Source organism: Nomia melanderi, chromosome 1, assembly GCF_051020985.1.
Source record: "Nomia melanderi isolate GNS246 chromosome 1, iyNomMela1, whole genome shotgun sequence".
Taxonomy (NCBI): domain Eukaryota; kingdom Metazoa; phylum Arthropoda; class Insecta; order Hymenoptera; family Halictidae; genus Nomia; species Nomia melanderi.
The window spans coordinates 14,755,022-14,776,482 of NC_134999.1; the positions used below are offsets into that span (position 1 = coordinate 14,755,022).

At 40.6% G+C, this 21,461-nt stretch overlaps 3 protein-coding genes across 13 annotated transcripts in view; 2 read left to right on the forward strand and 1 right to left on the reverse strand.

Annotated features, from left to right (window-relative positions):
- The first annotated feature begins 141 nt into the window (after nucleotides 1-141).
- d4 (double PHD fingers d4) lies at nucleotides 142-16,503 on the forward strand. 7 transcript variants are annotated; one of them, XM_076366238.1, is made up of 10 exons: nucleotides 142-286; nucleotides 406-622; nucleotides 706-815; nucleotides 1,104-1,337; nucleotides 1,446-1,651; nucleotides 1,839-1,908; nucleotides 3,617-3,772; nucleotides 5,645-6,181; nucleotides 13,692-13,804; nucleotides 14,562-16,503. In XM_076366238.1, the coding sequence occupies exons 2-10, from the start codon at nucleotides 435-437 to the stop codon at nucleotides 14,691-14,693; spliced, it is 1,746 nt and encodes a 581-aa protein (XP_076222353.1). In that variant the 5' UTR covers nucleotides 142-286; nucleotides 406-434; the 3' UTR covers nucleotides 14,694-16,503. The 7 variants fall into 7 exon arrangements, 5 of the variants coding, with proteins under 5 accessions (XP_076222353.1, XP_076222352.1, XP_076222361.1 ...); XM_076366237.1 differs by having other exon boundaries at nucleotides 159-298; XR_012998280.1 differs by lacking the exons at nucleotides 142-286; nucleotides 13,692-13,804; nucleotides 14,562-16,503 and adding an exon at nucleotides 7,624-7,767 and having other exon boundaries at nucleotides 435-622; nucleotides 5,645-6,700.
- Nucleotides 16,477-21,395, reverse strand: Iyd (Iodotyrosine deiodinase). Of its 3 annotated transcripts, XM_031993123.2 has the most exons (4): nucleotides 17,637-18,306; nucleotides 17,217-17,429; nucleotides 16,843-17,159; nucleotides 16,477-16,760 (listed from the first exon to the last, which is right to left on the reverse strand). In XM_031993123.2, exons 1-4 carry the CDS (start codon nucleotides 17,809-17,811, stop codon nucleotides 16,575-16,577), a joined length of 891 nt encoding a protein of 296 aa, XP_031848983.1. In that variant the 5' UTR covers nucleotides 17,812-18,306; the 3' UTR covers nucleotides 16,477-16,574. The 3 variants fall into 3 exon arrangements, with proteins under 3 accessions (XP_031848983.1, XP_076222438.1, XP_031848982.1); XM_076366323.1 differs by lacking the exon at nucleotides 17,637-18,306 and adding an exon at nucleotides 20,549-21,395 and having other exon boundaries at nucleotides 16,843-17,429; XM_031993122.2 differs by having other exon boundaries at nucleotides 16,843-17,429.
- The window catches only part of LOC116434601 (ribosomal protein S6 kinase alpha-5), a 52,465-nt gene continuing 49,495 nt past the window's right edge, over nucleotides 18,492-21,461 (forward strand). For 2 of the 3 annotated variants that reach the window (XM_031993160.2, XM_031993162.2), the window contains exon 1: nucleotides 18,500-19,126. Coding sequence is in view for 2 of the 3 variants with exons in the window: in XM_031993162.2 (XP_031849022.1) it covers nucleotides 19,009-19,126 (118 nt within the window). In the remaining variant the exon portion in view is untranslated. Of the gene's footprint in view, nucleotides 19,127-21,461 lie in introns of all 3 variants that reach the window. The other variant, XM_031993167.2, reaches the window with a different exon arrangement.

The window sequence follows — 21,461 nt, forward strand, 5'->3', positions numbered from 1 at the left end:
AGGAAACGTCGCTATGGAGCTTGCGAGCTCCCAGTTGCACACCCCTGCCTGAGAACAAAGGTGCTAAGTAACTGGGAGCTCGCAAGCTCTTTCACTTCTCATACCTGGTACTTTTACCTGCTGTATTGAATACACGTAGAACTACTCACATACACAGTCTTAGAGAGCTCCTTGAGCAGCAGTAGTGGGGGGACGCTGTCGAGAATCACTAGCATCAGAGACGAGGTCTCGTCTGACTAGCATAAAGGAAGGTCGACTCCTCCGTTTCAAGGCTTCTCGTGTAACGGTATTAAACAACGTAACGTTATCAAAATTTCCACTGGTGCGCGTAATATTTCAGTGAATTTGTGATTAATCGTAAACAAATATTCTTTCTCGTTGTTTCATTTAACGGAATACTGAAAGGAGTTACATTTAGTCGCGTTCCCGGGCATATGTTGTTTGATGAAATGCGCATGCGTCGTTTTACCGAGCTCCTTTTCCGGGAAGAAGAGCAAGCGTCGGGTACTGGAGCTGGTAAGGCATTGTTTGGTTGTTATAAAATGACAGCCATTACGATTTCACCGGCTACCCATGGACTTATTCAAGTTGTAAACGAAAGTAATTTATGTAAAATTGAAAGGTAGGTGTTAAATGATGAATACTTCGCGAATTTTTACCTAATAGGTTTGGAGTATCTACATGGCTGCTATCGATTTTTTACAGCTACCTGAATGACACCGCGTACAGGGAATCCATTGAAAATGCTTCGAATTATAATAGCCGATTATGCAGGGAGCGTCGGCTACGTATGCCTTTTCTCGATTCACAGACAGGTATCTCTTATTGTGACTTCTGTACAGCAGTTTTATAGCGATCCAGTCATTATGATGTTACATACTGTTCTTGTAACTTCGATTGTGTCTGTTGAGTGGAGTCAGCATAGCTTTTCGGTTTATAGGATAATTCATAACCTCTTTAGCTGATTAGCTTGTTATTTATGTATCAAGAAACGATAAAATGAATTAATCTTTTATATGGTTGGGAAGCAATGTTTTATTTATTAAAAATGAATTAAATTTTCTGATTTACATTTGATAACACAAGTTATTGTGGGATTGCAGGTGTAGCACAAAATCATTCTGCATTGTTTATGTCCTCAAGAGAAAGACTGCCAGGTTTATTGCACGGTCAAATATATACATATCCAAGTAAAAGATGGAGAAAAAAAAGACGTCAGTATTTAATGCATTATTTGCATCCAAAAAGAGGTCCAAGAGGAGATCCAGAAGATGGTGTAGAAGTAGAAACTGTAACTCATGTAAATGACGATAGTAAAGAATCGGTTGCTCTTAAAGGTGAATACATTCATTGTTTGTATAATACATATCTATATTTAATGTAAGGAAGTTATGTACACTATGTTTAAATGTAATGAAAATAAATGCATTAATCATTTGTTACAGAGGAACATAGTAAAGAAGCTTGGTACTATGATGAGCAGGATATGCTAGACATGGACACATATGAGGAACCTGATCCTGAAAGTGATTATGATTATGAAGAAAGTTACAGTAGTAAAAGGAAACGAAGAAAACCTCGTGGTGGTGGACATCATCCTGCAAGGAATCATCCACCTTCCACAGACAGTCCAGGGACCAAACGTACAAAGGTAAGTAATTAATCTATTTTGTTCTCATATTCAATGTACTTCAGCAAAATGGTTATCGTATAAATTAAGAATCAATATGAAACAATTGACTTAATATATAATTATATTTTTTTGGTTTAGTTTTTTCTTTTTTATATGTACTTTTCATACCAGATACTAAAATATATCATAAACTTTTATTAAATAGGGTGGGGGACGTGGGCGCAAAAAGACCAACTATGATGCTGTTGACACTGATAAGCCATTCGTTTGTGACCGTAAGTTTAACCATAGATACAACTACAAATGACCACTTCCTGTTACTAGTTTCATTATGATTATTATTATTAGTTCTATCAGTTGTTATTTTGAATAAGTGAACAAGTGCATTGCGTTAGAAGATTTGTTAATTTTATTAAATAACTATATTTTTATGATGCCTACGTATTATTTCATGAGATACGCAAAGGTTACTTTATGATATAAATAATAATATGGAAGCTCGAAATAAATTATTGAAGACTCTAGTCTTGGTTACCGCATAATTTTACACTTTGGGGATGGTGATTGAACTTTATAATGAACTTTATAACGTGGAGAGGTGCCCTTTTTAGACTTACAGTAATCTCACATTGACTTAATACTCTTTGCTCAGTAAGATTGATCAGTACCGTATTGACTGCTGTTTTCCTTCAAGTTTATGAATTGCAGTACATCATAGGATACTCCAATCTTTGTCATATACTTTGTGTTTGTATGAAACCTTGTACTCCATTTCTCTTTTCCTATTTATCGAAGTATGAAGATATGACATGGTTCTGAATGAAAGGATAAGTTTTATTATACCCGTATACAATGATCTCAATACTTGCGCAGAAAAATAAAGTATGCGGTGCGTTTAAACACTACTCAAGCTGTATAAAATGGTACACGTCATTTTTCCAATTTTTCGATTGCTCAAAGGTACTATATATCGTATCATTTCGCATACAGACAACTACATTCTTGAACGGATGAAATTGTCGTTACTGTACTTTCACTAGTTGATTTATTGTACATCTGAGAAAGCTATCTTCCTTGTGTCTGTTGTGCAGTAGTTCACTTACAATAGAGAAAATTCTAGTCTTTAGAAATAGATAGGGTCGCGTTTGCTGAGACCTTGAAGGAGTATAATAGTCACTACTAATTTGATCGAACTTTTCCAGACGCGAAGTCTATGAATTAACTCGAATGTGCCTGCAATCTGTTTACTTCTTGAAACCACTCCTGTTAGATTAGCAGAAAATCTAAAGACATTTGGTCACGACCGGTAAGCCTCGATGCTAAGCACCAATACTCGTATCTGTCATTGATTCACGACGATCGAGCTTACAGGATCGGCCAAATATCTTCGGACTCATACTACCTGCCAATAACAGAGCAAGAATGTACTGGCTCACACTGTAGCGAGCTCATTCTGTAGGAGTATACAAGCATCAAGCCTTGCATCGTATTAGTTTTGCTTCTTGGGCTGGAACTCCTTCACTGCTTGTCCACATATAGATTCGTAGGTGGATAGGGATATGTACTGGTACGGAAGGTGTGCAAATGCTATCCTTGACCTGTAAGCTTCTTTCCTGGAATCCTTTAACCGCCATGTTCTCCAAAGTAGATCCAGTAGAAGTTGGTTCTCGTCATACGGGGACAATCAATCCATTTTCCCATATAACATACTATCTAGATTATGGATTTTTACGCAAAGCTTGCAAAATAACAACAAAACTCCTCCAAACAACTCGACTTCGTTTTCATAATCATTAGAGGCGATAGAACGCATAAAGATCCGCAGTCTAATAATATACTATATGGAACATTAGTTCAAACATGGCGGTTAGACGGCTACATCCTCCCAATCGTCCAACCAACTCGTCTAAACCAAGATTTCTCTCATCATGGACGTTGCATTGGATGGTTTGTGGGAAAAAAACAGTATTTGCACTTTTGCAGTATGCAGCGCACGGTATAAAACCAGACCTGGTCTGGTCTACCATTACGGTCATTCCCACTCTACTTCCTCCGGTGATCCTGCTAAGGAACTAAGTCCCAGTCCTGCCGAAGTTGAACCTAGGAGCGTTGCAGACACCGCTGCTTCGAACCAGCCAGGTTGGAGCCAAAATCAGCTCAGTTTTCTCTCACTCTCCTTTTTAAGGCCGCCACCGGATCCTCCCGAGCCCCCCCCCCCCACCCCTTTTGACAGCCCCCGGTAACCCCCCATCTCTGATCTGATCATCCATTCACGCCAACCGTGTTTCAATCCAGATCATTTCTCCCCCTTTACTCGATGGAACTAAGTATACATTCATTAAATGTGTTGCAAATGCATGCATTGCAAATATAACGTAGCAGTTACATACGTTACATACGTTTACATACGTTACCGTCTGTGTTCACATTTGTCCGTACTCGTTTTTTACTTATCTCTTTTTTCTACTTAATGGAACTCTTGTATTTGCACAACTATTTTTCTCCTTTTTCTCTACATATGTATATTTATATTCTAATCAATATCATACAGAGAGAACATCGTTAAGCCAGTATGATACTACGGTTCTGTTCACCGTTTAGCTCTTGCGACACTTCTTACCCGTCTACGAAAGTTACCTTGCAATTTTGATCTTGAGTTCCGCGGATATTTCTCTGACACGTCTCATTCCGGCTAAAAGGAGGGAGGGGAGAGTGCAGAAAAACGAAACGAAAAGAAGGGAAACAGCGATTCTTTGCGAATGTTTTGCAATAGCATGCTTCTGCAATCGCGCCTTGAAAGTGTTTTTTATCGTATGCCGAGAAGAGTTGTTGGTCGCAGCCTCTCCGAGTATGTGTGTTGTGTGCATATATATATTTTCTTTTTGTACCACGATTGTTCTGTACATCCTTTTTGCAGCATGATGAAGTTTTACCTGACTTCTTTTTAACGGAGTACTCTAACGGCGTTCGCAAATATCTTTCTCTCTTTGGTTTGCTCGTATTTAGTATTTTTTTTTTCTGTCTGTCTATTTTTTTATTTTTTACTTTTCATGCTTTTGATTGAATCCTAGAGCGATTTTGGCTTCGATTGTTCCTCTTGATGAACCGCCTGCAAGCAGCTTCAGTAAAGATATGTCCGTACGCCGGAGATTGTTCTCTGGAGAGTCGCAAAATAGTAGTGTTGTCGCGTTTGCGCCGCTGTTCTGTCTGACATTGGAACGGATACTTCGACGTTGTATCGTTGGAATTGCTCTTGGTGATGGAATGCATCGATTGACGTAATTTGTGCACCTTGTTACAACTCTACACGTACATATATATATACATATATTTATATATATGTACATATATATATACATATATATTTACATATACATATTATTTGAATTTTCTTTCCTCATTGTTGTGCCAGTTCCTTTTTTTGAACACTGTGACGCTTTGAATAATCGATTCTGGTTAGTCGAGGAACCATGCTGACACTTGCTGATTCTTCAATTTTTCCTAAATTATTAAAACCGATTCTCTCTACTGTCTTCACAGGAACAATTGATCATTCGAGGTCGCTGCTCCCACTCGCGAACATGGCAGGCGTAGCTAGGCAGAGAGCATAGTACAAGGTGGGAGTTGTACGAGTGGGAGACAGAGGCAAAAGCTTGTAATCTTCGGGAAGAATATAGTGTTGTCGCGAAACAGTAGTAGCTTCCCCCGTATCTAATTTCCTGAAAGAAAATACTTGGTACACTGCACCGTAATCTCCAAAGACGATCAGACTTAGGTCAGCTTCACGACTACGCTGTATTTCTCCTGGCAAACATCTCCGTCTCAGAAAGGTTGTCGCGAAGAATTCTCGAGAAGCCTGTAGCAGCACGGTACCGAGACTAAGAATCGAATCGATTATTACTGGCGGTGGTCACAGGATTGACTCTAAAACTCATTGTCTCTAAGCCAGTGTGCATGGTCAATAGCTTGTGACGCAAAGCGCAACTGGGTATGTGGTCGGTTTGTGATCAGGTGGTACACGTCGGGGTCGTCAGAACGCAAGCTCATCGAGTACTTCGAGTCCCTCTCCCGCAGCACCCTCCGCGTCTGCTGCGGGAGCTACGGCGCAGCCTCAGCCGCAGTCCCAGCCGCCGCAGCAGCCGACGTCGCAGCAAACGCAGCCGCAGCCGCAGCCCACGCAGCCGCCACAGCAGCCGGCTTCGTCGCAACAGCCGCCGGCGACGCAGCAACAGCCGCAGCAGCAGCAGCAGCAGCAACCACCGCAACAGGTGACCACTGCGCAGGCGGCGACGGTCGCTCCTGCATCGCCGACGATCCCGTCGACGAAGGAGGACCACCTGCCTGCGGTCTCGTCGCCGGGGACCGCGGTGCCCTCGCCCTCCTCGGTGAGGACCGAGGGTCCGCCCACGCCCGGGCCTAACGAAAAAAAAGCTGGCAAGTCCGCGCAACCCTCCCCGTACTGCGACTTCTGTCTGGGCGACGCTAGGGAAAATAAAAAGACAGGCGGGTCCGAGGAGTTGGTCTCGTGCAGCGACTGCGGCCGCTCAGGTAAGCCAGAGGAAAAGATCAAGCGCAAGTATACACGAAGAACGAATCACAATTAATGCAGGTGGCGTGTGTATACCCGCCGATACGTAATCGGTTAGTCGCGTGTACGTTACGTCGATCGAATATACCCTCTCGAGCGGAGGAACGCTTCTTACTTTTCTCACTGGTGGGGGTCACTGTATTGTGTACTACCGGCCATGTATACGGGGACGGCTAGGGCTCCGTATCTGTTCGACGGACACGGTTTAACCCCCCGTACTCCCCCTTGGCTTCTCCGGGAACCACGACGCTTTTGCTTTTGTTTGCCGGCTGTGTCGGGACCGATGTAAGTACCACGATTCTCATCAATTCTTCATTCCACACATTGTACATGTGTCTCTACTCCATTGTGAATCGTTTGAGGATCGGCACACGGATCTGATGCGGCAGACATGCCCGGGATAACGAGATATCGCATTTTGTACCGGGAAATGCTGCCTGCGATGGGAACTCCGTGGGAGGAAGGCTGAAGTAGATACAGTACGCAAGTGCTTCCTTATCATGTTATTATTCACGTATTTTCACAAGCTTTTGGATGTCTTTCCCGATAACTTTATAAGGAAACGCGTATTCTCACCTTTACTAAAGTATTTCCCCGCGGAGTTGCTTCCCGTGTCGGATCCTTGGCCGAGGTCCTCGGTTTCGAGGACTAGTTTGTTCATGTCAAGCTTAGAGGAACTTTATGGATTTTGTTTTCCTGACTGTTTGATTGATATAGAGGGCACCGTCTTCGATATTTCTTGCTTCCCCCGCCATTTACACGTTAGGACATTGTCTTCCGGAAATGTTCAGTGTCCCCATGCATTATTTGATGTAGCCATTGTAGAACTTCCATGCATTAGATGCACAGCGTTCGTTGAGACGACTATTCTCCCTGCATTTTGCTGGTGCATGTATAGCAGTGCCTCGATAGTTAGTCACGGCGCGGGACCGTCGGTGTACAGATAACGGGGTCGATATTTCAAAGCAGCCCGAAACGGGTAGTGTTCGGGCTCGTTTTGCTCGGAAGAATTTCACCGGTGTATCGGAAATGTTCTTCCCTTGATAAAGGGGCACGATCAACTAGAGAGGCACTACCGCAACTTTCCTAGTTGTAACCGACGAATGGGCTTCCCTGGCAGGAACTAGTTTCCTATTTTAATTCGTTTAACTTGATAGTTGCATTCCCCTGCCCGCTTCGGCCCTTCTCATCTGTTCGTTAAGGTGCGCGCCCATTCGAGAGCAAAACTGTGTTCACGTTTTATTCTCAAACGGACGCGTGCCGTTACGCATACTTTTCGTTTCTACCCGCGGAGTTTCTCCCTGCGTCCAGCACCCCGTTAAAACTAGAATCCTCTAATTAAGATAAGCGATCCGCCGGCGATTCTAATCAACTACAGAATATTAATGATTGTATTTTCCAGGTTCTATGATTTTCTTTCGGAACGATCGCTCCATTCGAGCTGGTGCGTGTACTTACTTCGGTCCTTCGGAAGGGAAACGGAAGGAAATCGGCAATCTTCCCCGTTTACCATTCTCCTCGTATACATGGTCGGCAGACTAGCTTTTTTCTTTGTCGCTCCTGGTGTCTCCTTTACGATCCGCGACCTGTGTTCACGCGACAGCAGCCGAGAGAGAGAGACAGTCTGGCGCGCTTACGTTCGTTCGTTTGTGATTCCCCTCGCGATAATTATCACGATAATTAAAACGGGCGATACACGGTAATCGGCGATCGGTTCTCGGGCAGGATCGCGCATCGTTTCTGAATTGTTATCGATTTTTCCGGCGAGCTATTTTTTCACACCACCGCGGAGGATCGTAACGAGATCGATGGGAGAGAGAGAAGAGAAGGGAGAAACAGAGAGAGAGGGAGAGAGAGAAACAAAAAAAAAGAAAGAAACACTATTTTTGGGTTGAATAGAACGATAAAGAGAAACCTAGAGTTGCTGTACGACGCACGTTCGAGAATCACCGTTGAAGGGTATATTCATGTGTGCAATAAACTAACGAGCTGCACTGGTTTAAGCGAAAGAAAGAAAATATATAGGGAGAGAAAGGGAGGGAGAGCGAGAGAGAGAGAGAGAGAGAAAGAGAGAGAGTGAGTGAGTGAGTGAGTGAGTGAGAGAAAGAGAGAGAGCGTGTGTGTGTGTGCGCGCGAAAGGGAGAGAGTGAGAGTGAGAGAAAGAGAGAAACGGTTACGAGCTTTACGTATACACTAGTCAAGGCACGAAAAGCAAAAACATCGGTTTGTCAATGGTGCAACTCGTCGCATCTGAGCGATAGGAATTCGTCGACGATTCCTTTGCTGCACGGATCAAACTGTGATTTATTGTAATTCAGTGATTAGTTTTTAAGGGGACAAATTTTTACGACGCAAAACAAACGAGTAATGTACAAAAAAAAAGGAAACAATATGGGCTGGGTGGGAGGACGGGGATCCGACGCGAATCTCGGGCATATATCGGACATTCGAAACGAACCGAGGAAAACGGGAAAGGATCGAACGGGACAAACGGGGGAAAAGCCGAATGAGTATGGGCGGGGGGGGGGGGGGATGAAAAATGTAAAACATGCATAAAGCTCGGTTTTTTAATGGAAAGATAAAAAAGAAAGAAGAACTGAAAAACGAAAGAAAAGAAATTCCTGTTGCACAGTATCACTGGAGCACGTATTGAAGAGGATGTATTTGTGTTCTCTGTTTGACTACAGTGTAAGCCGCGTTCTTACGTTGATCGTGTCGAGAATCAAAAGGAAGGAAGCAGGAAGGGAGGAAAAGAATAAAAAAAAGGGGAGAGACGCTTGCCGCGAAGTAATCGTTCTGTAATCGGGAAGTTTTAAAGATTGACAGCGAGAGAGGGAGAGAGTGAAAGGGAGGGAGTGAGAGAGGAAGAATGAGAGAGCTTAAACAAACGATACGAATATAGACTTTATAATTATATTATCCAGCACAGTCGTGAATCGTTCAAACGAGAGCAACATATTTATATATAGTAATAATTACTATATATATTTATATATATATATAGTAAGAACGGGGAAAGAAGAACCATGTTTTCGATATTTCTACGTTTCTAGGAATCTTGTAAATAATTTTCATTTTACAACTTGCGTTTCTCCGTACATCTATTTATCGATCTGCAATACACCTAAGAGGCGCAGCACATATAACGCTAGCTACTGAAGTATTACCGTTCGAATACTCGTACAAAATGGAGAGAAAGAGATTGAGAGAGAGGGAGAGAAAGAGAGAAAGAGAGAAAGAGAGAGACTCGGTTTTACAGTATGGAACAGGTTCGACGTAATTTCACGGTCGTATCTCGTTCTCTTCTCGTTAACATGCTGCATTTAAAAGAAAAAACAAAAACAAGAAGAAGAAAAGCAAAAAGAAACGAACGAAAATGAGAGAAAAGAAAATGTTACGTTCCCGATCGCGGCTCCGTACTCTTCCATGAACCGCGTCTACGGTAACGGGACACCGGGTAGATCGAACGAGTGCTCGATCGAAGCTTCCATTTACGTAAGATTCGATTTTCCGCGCGAACAATGGTTTCCTTTCTTCCTTATTTTCGGAAAGAAAATTTACGCTGAGAACCATGTGAGCCCTGTCCACGGTTTTCTAAGATTGAGTTGTTGCTGGAGATTTTTATTGAGTTCTATTAAGTTTTACCAAATTTTAACATGTTATGGTATTATCGTTGCTATATGTATCATCGACGTTCCAACAAAGAGGACGCGTCTTTCGCATCAGTCGATGTCTCCGTGTTTTAAATGCCAAAGACTCGCGCAGTCCGGTTAAAATCGACCAGTGAACGGGCGCGTTTTAAATATGTTAATGGGTACCGCGACCCACAGTGCGACAAGATGGCCGGACGCATCGCCGTCGCGAATTTATTCCTACAGAATCGATCCGATCACAGATATCTGTTCCCCGTCGAGTTCAACTCGTTCGAGGCTAAGGTTTTGTTTAACATTCTCCCAGGAGCTTTCTTCTTCATTGAAAACCTAAAGTATCGACTTGTCCAAAAGTATAAACTTGTCCACGGCTGATAACCAGTTAACTGTGGAACTTAATTTCAATGTTAATCGAGGTACACACGTCCGTGTACCCGTGTAACCGTTTGAGTCCCAACGGTCATTGAAAAAACACTGTTGAAAAGTATCGAACAGCGCAATAACGCTTATCTGAACTAATTCCGAAAAGAGTCATAGCGCTTTTCTTATTTTGTATTCACAAATACCAGGCGCGACAGCACTTGTTTGAATTTCTGTTTGTTCGTGCCAAGTAACGGATTCACGGTTGTTTTCACGTTGTCAAATTTAAAGTTCTTTTTCAGTAAGAATCTTTGAAAAGGTAACAACAGAATACAAATGTATTACTTGTATGATTTACATAAATATTTCGACAGTCACCTCACCGTCAGTTGTCCATAGCGTATAAATGTACTGGATCTTTTCGACATAAAATCTAAATAGCATAATCGCGTTGCTTGGGACTCGAACGGTTAAAATAAGAAACTCAAGGGAAAGAAAAGAAGAATTACATGTTTATTTGAAAGAATAAATCGTCGAGAAGATTAATACTATTTTCAAGATGGCGAATGTACGGGAACACGGTTGACTGGTTATCTCTCATCCCCGAGCCTTCGATGTTTACTTTATTCGAAAAAAAACGATCTTAACTGCTCGTCTAGCTGGTACTTTACACACCGGGTGTGTAATTGTTCTCGATCACGTTTAAAAGATGAAACAACATTCGGAAATCCAGCGGCAACTCGTACACGCGCCGCGAACCGCCGTTGGCTCGCTTCGCGACGTTTCCGACGTCCGCGACGAAAGATTCGACGTTCATTTGAAATTCCGATGAAACCATTCTTCGCCGCTCGCGCGCGCACGCGTTTTCTTTTCCACCCGTTTGATCTGTTTACACGCATTCCAGCGAGCCGTAAGTACGCTACTCTTAAAACCTTCCGTTTCGTTCTGGGCATTAATCGTTTCTCGTCGCGTCGCGTATTATAGGCGCGTATACTTCGACGTTTACTGTTTTCCGGGCCGTCATCGAATGGCGGCGCGTATATATTTATTGCATATTTAAAGGAATAGGAGGAGCAAGAGAACAGGGGTTAGGGAGAGAGGAGAAAGATCAGGGATCGAGGGAAACGAAATCGATTAGCGCACACGCGTGTGAGCGCTCCGCGTTGTTCGCGAGACGAGAGACAAGAGTGGTCTCCGGCTAGGAATTCTGTTTATAGTTTCGATTGGTTACGTGTAACCGTATTGATAAATAGCAAATTAGTTATCGGGAACGAGACGAGGAAAGATGAAAGCTAACCAATGAGACTCGCATTCCTTTCAGGGCTCGTCTCGCGAGCAACGCGGAGTGCTCGAATCGCGCGAAGAAAGAAAACGAGGTGAACGCTCGTTTGGCGTTTCGTTCGCTTGTTAGGCGCGAGTTTGAAAAGAAGGATACTCGTATCTTCCTATCGACTCGATGATAGCTTTAGCTTTTGTACAAGCTTTGGTACTCGCACGGAACGACTATTAAGCAGACCTAGAAACGGTGAAGACCGCGCACAGAGGCGACGCTTCCTCCAAATTATACAATTCTTCACTCGTATAATCAGAATGATTGTATAATTCTTCTGCACCATTAATCACAGAGTCCGTACTCTCGTTGAATAATCCCAAAATCGATCCACAGCAAACGCTACTCGAGACACGGAACGATTGTAGCGAGACCAGACGCGGGAAAGTCTCGTTTCCCGGTTGTTCGACGACTCGATGGTTATCCGTGAATTAAGAGAGATCTTCGGGCGGATTTCCGACTGATAATTCGACGGATTCCCAGCTACACATTCGCCTTTGTGCGTCGTGTTGGACATTTCGCTGTAATGGATACCCGATGAATTTCTCGCCGCGTAACGACCGCGTTACTCGGCTCGGCGGTACGTTCGCTTCGTTTGCCGGCTCCGTGTTCTTTTCCTTTCTTTTTCATTTTTCTTGAATGGCAACCGTTAACGTATTATCATAGATTTATGGACACGAGACGTTGTAACCGATCCATTTTCCCCCCTTGTATCGTCTCGCGGCCGCGAACGCGTGACACAGGCGACGCGGCGACGGACGATACGCGTGTGCAAAACCGCTCGAGCACGCCGATTCCTCGAGTTGTCGGCGAAGCTTAGTTCCGCGACCCTTCCGCTCTCGATTTTTCTCGTCGGTTTCTCGGGTCTCGCCGGGGCGAGAAGCGATAAAGGAGAAAGAAAAGAGACGCGGGCGACGGGAATCGGCTCGACGGTGGACTGTCGCGGGGATCGCCGGAAAGTTTCGCGGGATGCGAAAGCTCGCACACGGATGCGGAGAAAAAGAGAGAGAAAGAGAGAGAAAGGGGACACAGAGATAACGAAGAAAAGGAAACACAAGAAAAAAAAGGATACGAAAGCATGCAAATAGTTCCTCCTTGTTATATGAAAATCGAAGACTTGTTATTAGGCAATTTTTAATTAAGCAATACCCATGAGGCTTACAAATCTAGTATTTAAGTGACGCTAGTTATATATATAAATATATATATATATTATATATATAAATATATATATTATATATATCAAATGTGATACGTTATGAGTTGTGTGTATGCGTGCGTGAATGATATATAACAACTTCAAGGAGCAGGATGAGAGGAACGAGCGATTGGTTGAAAGAAAAGCAAAGAAAGATACAAAACGAATAGAAAGGAGAGAGAAAAGAAAAAAGAATAAGGGATGAGGTGTGTGCGTGTGTGGCGCGTGTGATTTAGTTAGAGGGGAGAGTGTGCTGGTCCGCGACGTTTATATTGTGCTGCGCAAGAAAGAACGTGAACTATTCCAAGGTACGCACCGCTAATTACTTTACCACCTTTACTATTCCAAATAAAATAACAATATGTTCAAGAGGTGACATCAAAAGAATCGCAGATATCATGAAATAAAGCATTCTGTGCGGAAACATAAACAAATCGTTATCAATTATTCCGGACGTTTTTAGTGCTGAGGAAGGGTGAAAGTCATACATGCAAATAAAATATCAGTCATGGTCGTGTTTCCAAAGGAAAAAAAAACAAAAAAATTATAATCGTACAAAAATACCGAAAAAAAATATATACATATATGAAAACGGTAACGATAATAAAGACCGAAAACGAAAACGGATCATATATTCGGAGTTGTGCGCTCGATGTTTTGAATTCAGATAAAAAAAAAGCGAATCCGCTTCGATGCGAGCGAGAACAAAAAGATGACTAGTAAAATTCGAGACAAAAATGACGTGTATATGATGTGTATATATATATACATATAATAGAAATCGTGAAAAACGAAAAATAGCTTGGAGTTCACTGTTCTTCGGCACAAGATAAATGTCCTAGCACCTTTCTGCTCGTCCCGATACGCAAAACATTATCCTGCTCCGTCCCCCCATATGCTTGTTCCATGACCTCCGTACGTTCTTGTTATAGGGCATCCGACTTGTTTGCAATTCACTGCGAACATGATCGTTTCTGTTCGCAAGTACAGGTGGCAGTGTATCGAATGCAAATGCTGTTCCATTTGTGGCACCTCTGACAACGACGTGAGTATTTACAAACATTTTTCGGGATCACCCAACAATACAGAGAAACGAAACGGTTCACGCAGCCTTGCTCCAACTATTCTATTGTTCTTAACACTAGAGTTACCATGTTCCTTCCACAATTATTGAAAAGTCACAGCTTTAACTGAAAATGATTATTCAATTATGAGTACGATAACAATTATTACTTATTATTACATTTTAAATTACTAAATCAGTTTGTTTTGCTAATGAAATATGAATAAACCGAAGTCTTCATGAACACGCTGGTATGATTTCTATAATAAGATGAAGACAAATTTGGCTAATCGGTAGTTCTAGTGTTAATCTTCCTTGGTACAAATTTTAGTGCAATAATACTTGCGGAATAACTTCTGAGAATAATCAGTTTCTATAGTTTCGATTACAAATCAGTTGGAGCAAGTAGCGAGACACTTAGTCCCCATCCGGTACCCAAATTACGCTTATCGATGAGTTACTATTGTTCAGTATGGAGGTGTTGCTGTTTAAGTCCCGTCCATTCACCATCAAACTTTATGTTTCTAACATTTCCTGCAAGAAACAATTGGCTATATTAGATTGCTCTTTGAATTAGCGAAGCCTCTACGTTACATCCATCATTCACAGATAGCTTTGTCCCGATAGATTGAAAAGAAAAGATAATCAATTCAAAAGAGTAACCCCCATCGCGACGAAAACCGCTACCGCGTTAGGTATCGTTGGAAGCTAATTGAAATTGTTTCGCGAACTAAACTAGGATCAGCTGCTGTTCTGTGACGACTGTGATCGTGGATACCACATGTATTGTCTGTCTCCACCTCTTGCGTCTCCTCCCGAGGGCTCCTGGTCTTGCCGTCTGTGCATAGCAGAATTTCATCGCCGTGATTAAAACCCTTTGTCTCGTAGATAAGTCACGGATTTTTATCTGTTTGCTGTGGTGCAGCGGCCGTTCCTGAATTAGGAGAGTATTCAGAAAGAGCTCACCTTACTTTTCGTTTTTATTTCTCTTCCTCTTTTTTTTTCATTTTTTGTTTTTCGCGTTTGGTTTCTTTTTTAAATATAGTATTAACATAAACACGGGTGTAACACCAACGAGTATTCTCTTTTTTTTTCTTTCTTTTTGTATTTTCGTTGGTAAGAACAAAGTATGTTACAAAGTTGGCAGCATTAACGATTTTAATCTTTTCATCTGTTCTTTCTGATCTTTTTTGTTCTTTTTTTATTATTCGTTCGTTTCGTTATTTAAGCTCGATTAATAAGAGGAAACGTTGCTAAGTATTCCTAGTATGTACTGCGTTAGTTGTCTCAGGCACTGGTGATCTCAGAAAACTAAAAGTATAAATAATTGCGTATTTATAATTTTAACGAACTAGCGTTTACCCATAGTTGTATAAAAGTGTACCGTTAATGGACTGTCCTGATATTTCTATACAGAGAGAAATGGAAAACATAGTAAAGCAAGATAAACGATGAACAGTCTCTTTTTAAGCTCACTGTTTAAAGTACCACGGAACTGATATTAGATACCCTTGATGCCGAAACGCCGACGATGGATTGTCGTTGATCGATTGCATTTTTCATTGAAATGGGAAAAATATATTTTTTATTCGTTTTAGATGGACACGTAGTATCCGCGGAGATATTACTATCATAGAAATTCTAGTGTTAGTTTTTGACGAAGCGAAAAATGTAAACGATACTCTCCTAGTTCTGGGCCAAATTTACTTTTAGCCATTGACATTCGAAGTTCGGTTTGCTTTTTTACTGTTTTGATGCTGCTTGTATTTTGACATGTATTTGGAGATCTGAAATTTTCATAAACTCTTAGCTCCTCCCTATCGATTTAGCCCAAACAAAGTTTCAGAGAGAAGCAAAAAATAAGGTGAAATTGATAATCTAGAAAAAAAAACATGATATTAATAGTATCTGTTTTATAATAGTGATAAATAGGACACTGTCTATTTATCTGTACGTATCATGATACTATAGCTTTTACACTTAATGACAGAGCCATTAGTAGCAGTGTAGCTATGACATACAAACTTGCAGTACCGCAGAAATTTATATTCTATATTCTTTTTATTGTTAGTTCAGTATTTTTATATTTTATATATTGAATGTACTTAATTTAAGATACTGTGGTGATATTTGGTATTCTTTGATGTAACTGTTTTCTTTTCTTTTTTTTTTTCTTCTTTTTAATTCAGTAATTTTAGGGTCACTTAATGACATGGAATTGTATTAGGTGTCACAAGAGTTAGTCTATAAACGTTTTGAGTTTACTTTGATTCAACATGGTGAGTTTACATTTTATAATGCTTATTTTTTAACACACTGTATGCAAATTTGAATAAACATTAGTTTATATAAACTGAATCGCTAACTTTAGACAGTCTTATTGTGTGCCATGAAAATTTTCTGAGTGCAGAAAGATAATACATAATAAATAACGATAGAACTTCTTTGGGTGCTATATTTCAGGGATTAGTTTCCCTTTTGAACATTTTAGGATAACTTTGTAAGATCAGAAGTCATGTCATGACCAAGGAAAACTATATTCTATAACTATAATGAATAATATATATTTGCGAAAGTGTAATGTAAGATATTCATAAGTAACAAATAATACTCAAGAAAATATAAGTTTTTTTATTAAAAGAGAAACATAGGATTTGTATAAACTTACGGTTACGTGTGCTCATTTCATATTATTTCACAAACAGCAAATATTCCGATGGAATATTATGTAGATTTTGTTATTATATGTGTGTCACTCAATTTCTACTAAAATATCAGTTAGAGATTTGCGTTGAAGGGCAGGCACAGTAGCATCCTTTGCTGGATATCCAACTGGCAGTAGTACAACAAGCTTTTCATTCTGAGGACGTCCAAGAAGGTTGCGGATAGCAGGTCCACAATTTAAAGGAGTAGAAGTCAGAGTTACCAAACCTGCATACTAGTTTTAAAGTTCATATATTAAGATCAATATTACGCATAGGTACACAGTATAAGAAATTATAGTATTATAATGTTAATACTTGTATAGCGGTAAGGAGAACACCACACGCGATAGATGTGCTTATTTCATTGTAATAATGAACTTTTCTTTGTCCGTTTGGTAAAATTCCATATGTTTGCTTAAACACGAGTATCAAATAAGGAGCAGTAGTCAAGTATTCTTTTATCCAATTGGTTCTTAATGGAAGCAGATCTGTTGTCCATTTGATTCCCATTCTTTTTTTGTAATTTACTTCTTCCTCTGTTTCAATGATACATCGTATTTGCTCTTTCACTTTTTGATTTGATACCGCTACGAATGTCCATGGTTCTGTGTGTGCACCACTAGGCGCAGTGCCTAAAATAGACTCAGATGTATAAGGAGTTTTGTGAATGTAATTACATAATATTGTACCTGCAGCTTTTATTATATCACGTATGACTTCGTTTGGTACAGGGTCTGGACTGAAAAATCTTACACTTCTTCTAGCAGCTACAATTTTATAAAATTCAGAAGCTCGACAAAGCATCTCTACTTCTGAGGGTTTTGCGTATTTGTATGGAATATGTTTTAAGTCTATCGGTAGTGCAGGTTCCTCACTGTCTTCTAATGTTTGTTCACTGATATCTACAAAATATTATCACTTCAAAATTTTTGCTTTCAATAGATTAACGTACATTTCGAATAGTTATTGGAAGTATCTACTACTATATAAGATACAACAACATGGATTTGACATAATATTAAATTAATTTTGTATTCTAAATTACATATAGCTTTCAGTAACTCTAGCTTTACAAATCCAAGACTGGTGGCAATAATGTGGGGTATTACCTTCTAGCTGCTCCGTAGTATTATTCAAAATTTTTAAATCACGTTTATCATTTTTTATAAATACGGCACTTTTTCTCGAGATAACGTAAAATACTCTTAAAATGCTACAAGAAATAATACCGATCAGTACATAATACCAGTATTTCGTCCAAAATGGGAAAAGTTCGGAAAACATTTTGAAAGGAATGTTAAGTTACAAATATCTACTTAATTCTTTCGATGATATGTGACGAATCAGTATAAAGAAACGTTAACGCTGTATAAAGAAAGAGGCAATAGGAGTGGTGGGAAGCATTTGACCTGAAATATCTGACTTATCACTCGCTCATGAGCGCACAATGTACCCCATCGCTCTCGCTAAACATTTATTAGTTTATTCCTGCCGATTATTTACGATACAACGAAATACTTAAGTACTTGTGCGTTTAAATATTATACTTAGCAAGTTTCTAATTTTTTAAGCGCGAAAAGAACAATGAGAAGAATTTACAATTCTTATCATACAATGGTGATCGAATTTTATCTTTCAAAACTTCCGTTAACGCAGAAGAGATCGCAATCTATTACGAACGTTTAACAACTTAAGCAGTATGGTAACGATTTAATTATTCAGCGACAGAGAACTCAGGCTATTAAGAATTACTATAAATCCATTGACGCTGGCTTAGACAATGACCTTTATTAACATCTTACTGTTGTTAAAAACTTGTTATTACAAATAAAGTCACTGTTTACTTTTAACGATCATTGTTTATTTCAAGACAACATCGTGAATCCAATCTTCGTATATCATTTTTTTTTTTTCATGATCATCGTTTCGCCGAAAAAACCGTACGTTCGATATTTCTTTTTCTTTTTTTTCTCTCTTGAGGGGGAGGGATTGAACATTCAAGAATAGAAGATGATTAAGATGTTTCGCTATAACGGCGAAACAAAATCATCTGGTTGCTGCAGTCGGTATAATCGCTCGGTTCGGCTGACGCACCAACTAAAGCAGTCGCAGTCGTACATTGCGCGGTGCGGGTGCGCGTTGTCAAAAACGTGCGTGTTACTTCGTTGCCCGTCAAAACGGATGGAACGGAAAGCGTGGTAATCATGTAAAACGCGATGTCAACGTGAATCCGTCTGTCTGATCGACTATCGGTTCCCGCGACGATTTAGACGATCGGTGTGCTCGCATGCATGACAATACACGATTCCCCTCGTCTGTCGTGCGTCAACGAGATCTGCTCGTGCGTGTCTGTCGTCGTATGCGGTCAGACGTGAGTACGTTTCGTTAGACAGAGGAGGGTCCATCGAGCCGGGCATTCCGCGAAATGTGTTCCCTTTAAAAAAAAAGATCGGATTGCATCGCGAGTGACATCCAAGCTTGATGAACGAGAGGGGAATGGAGAACGCCATGCAGCCACCACTTCCACCGCCACCCCCACCCTCGGAAATCCTTGAGAATACCAGCACAGAACAGACGGTCACCCATGTCTTGACATTTGGTATGTTGCATTACGTTTCTTACACGTTCCAACGCGATTCGGCACGAGATAATTGTTTATCTCCAATTTGATAACGCGGAATGAGTTACCGTTGCGATAACACGCTTTCCTTTTTATTATATTGCTACGTAGCAGTCGCATCGAGTAGGTTCTAGAACCGGGTACAGAGAAAAATATTTCTAATGTATTGTCGTACGTTATATGCTATAACATTTGTTTAAAGTTAATTAATTTCTAGACTGAGGACGATTAGTCGACAAGTAGGATATGTATTTTATTTTTATAAACGTTCCATATTTCAGCCCTGATAGGCCTTGAGAGTTGTGTGCACATGAAAGTTCAATACACCTAATGGTAAATACATTTAAGAGTATTGCTTCTGAATTGATCCAGAAGCTAAAAGGCTTTTCTTTTCCTAACAAAAGTGTGCTGTCTGATTATAAAAACACGGTTCCCTCTATTGTCAATTTTCATGATTTAGTGTAAGCATTTTAGGGTGTTGCAGAAACATTATTATGTTGGTTATTTTTAATTTCTTGCTTGATTATAGATTACACAATGTAATAGAATATTAGATAGATATATTAGGTTATTTTTAAATACTCATATATATTATGAGTGATCTAGCATTGACCTGAACAGCCTCATGTGTTTGTTTTTGTCTCCTGTTCTATGTCCAATTCTCCTTCAAATAAAAAGATTGTAACATAATGTGTCAATAGCTTGTGTAACAGCCACAAATGTGACATTTGTACAAAACATTCTGCCTCCGGTGCAGTGGCATTGAGTCTATGCTTTTGTTGAAAGTAAATAAGGAATTTACACATAGGCCACCTAAAGAACAGAACCAATATGCACGTGTGAATATCTAAATTTAGTGGCTCATGAGCAGAAGGTGGCCTTTTAAGCGAATAACCATGCTGCCGTGGTAGTGAATTGTTTATCACCTTTTGTGCACAGCTACAGGACATTTTAAAATAAACCAGCTGACCTTTATAATTAGATTTGTGTAATATACTTTATGCATCAGTCACATTTTGTCATTCGTGTGGCCTTCCTTTACCACTTGAAATCAAAGCATAGCCTTATTGATTATTTAATGACATGCAGACTTCTGCTTTTCATTCACCTGTTGAATAAATGGATTGTACAGGTTAACTAACCATCCAAAACTCAACATAGAATTAAAATCATGTCTTATTTTCAAACAATTATTTTATCAAATTATATTCACGTATCGAGACTAAAGGAAACACAAAAATGGTCGTTCAGATAATTCGTGCATCGTTCGTGGTACATTCCCGAAAGCAGTGTACCGCGATCGTTGCATAATAATTATAAAATATATAGAACAATTCAAATACATGAAATCCGTAGTTGCGTCGATAGATTCCCACCTTAGACTCGATTCACGATACTTACATTCCAATTGCATCGTGAGCGGTCGATTAGAATTCAATTATCTATAACATCCAGTTTATTTTCCCTGATAACAACGATAACCGGACAATTAAGAAACCATTTGCACCTCGGTTAGCATTTAAAACATCTGCGTGACTCGCATAGTAAAAATTATTGCTAGTGGCGCGTAATGATGTGCAAAACGAACTATGATGTTATCGATCGAATCGACATTCCAGTTATCGACGATCGATATTCATCTTCCCACGGCATTCAAGTACGCAAATTATCCGTCGAGTTCTTTGAACCGTATCTCGCGTCGCAAACGTATCCCATACTCTTTCTACCATGAATATTGATAATAATTACTAGTATGTTGTAACGCACGAATGATACGGGCCCCAACGATACGCTCACGTATACCGTGAATCAGAAACGTAGCTCTCGCGTTCCTTAAAAGCGCATGCCTCTACCACGGTACCCACGAACTCTCCTCGAAGTAACCTAACTGCGACACTTCTTATCCCCGGGATGCAAAAGCAACATTATCTAGCCGCTGAAGCAACGACGCAGGGAACAGGTTTCACCGTCCACGGATCCATTCGAAACGCGTCGCAACGCGATCAATTTTTCTACGTCGCAGTGCGCCCGAAATCCCTCGAAGCGAGCGTTACGTTTACCGTAATTCGAGCGCAAATCAGCGATACCCGAACGAGAATCGTCTGTAACGAATTGATTCAATAAATCCATCAAACTCATCACGGCTGTCTTTATTTATTCAAGAAACCCCGAGAAGCGTCGTCGTCGTGCCACGGTACCCACGTAAGTATGACACTCGACTACCGTTCTTTCATCGTCGAACGCGGACCCGAGTTAATTCGATTCCCCGGTCGAACCGAGGAATACGATTAGCTGGTATTACGCAACGGACCGG

Excerpts from the sequence above, each read along its gene's own strand:
- d4 (XM_076366238.1), top strand. The coding sequence starts at position 435 with ATGTTGTTTGATGAAATGCGCATGCGTCGTTTTACCGAGCTCCTTTTC. Across the intron at positions 623-705 it reads AATTTATGTAAAATTGAAAG|CTACCTGAATGACACCGCGT; the intron begins GTAGGTGTTAAA and ends GATTTTTTACAG. Across the intron at positions 13,805-14,561 it reads GTGGCACCTCTGACAACGAC|GATCAGCTGCTGTTCTGTGA; the intron begins GTGAGTATTTAC and ends GAACTAAACTAG.
- Iyd (XM_031993122.2), bottom strand. The coding sequence starts at position 17,811 with ATGTTTTCCGAACTTTTCCCATTTTGGACGAAATACTGGTATTATGTA. Across the intron at positions 17,430-17,636 it reads TACTACGGAGCAGCTAGAAG|ATATCAGTGAACAAACATTA; the intron begins GTAATACCCCAC and ends AATATTTTGTAG. Across the intron at positions 16,761-16,842 it reads TTCTCCTTACCGCTATACAA|TATGCAGGTTTGGTAACTCT; the intron begins GTATTAACATTA and ends CTTTAAAACTAG.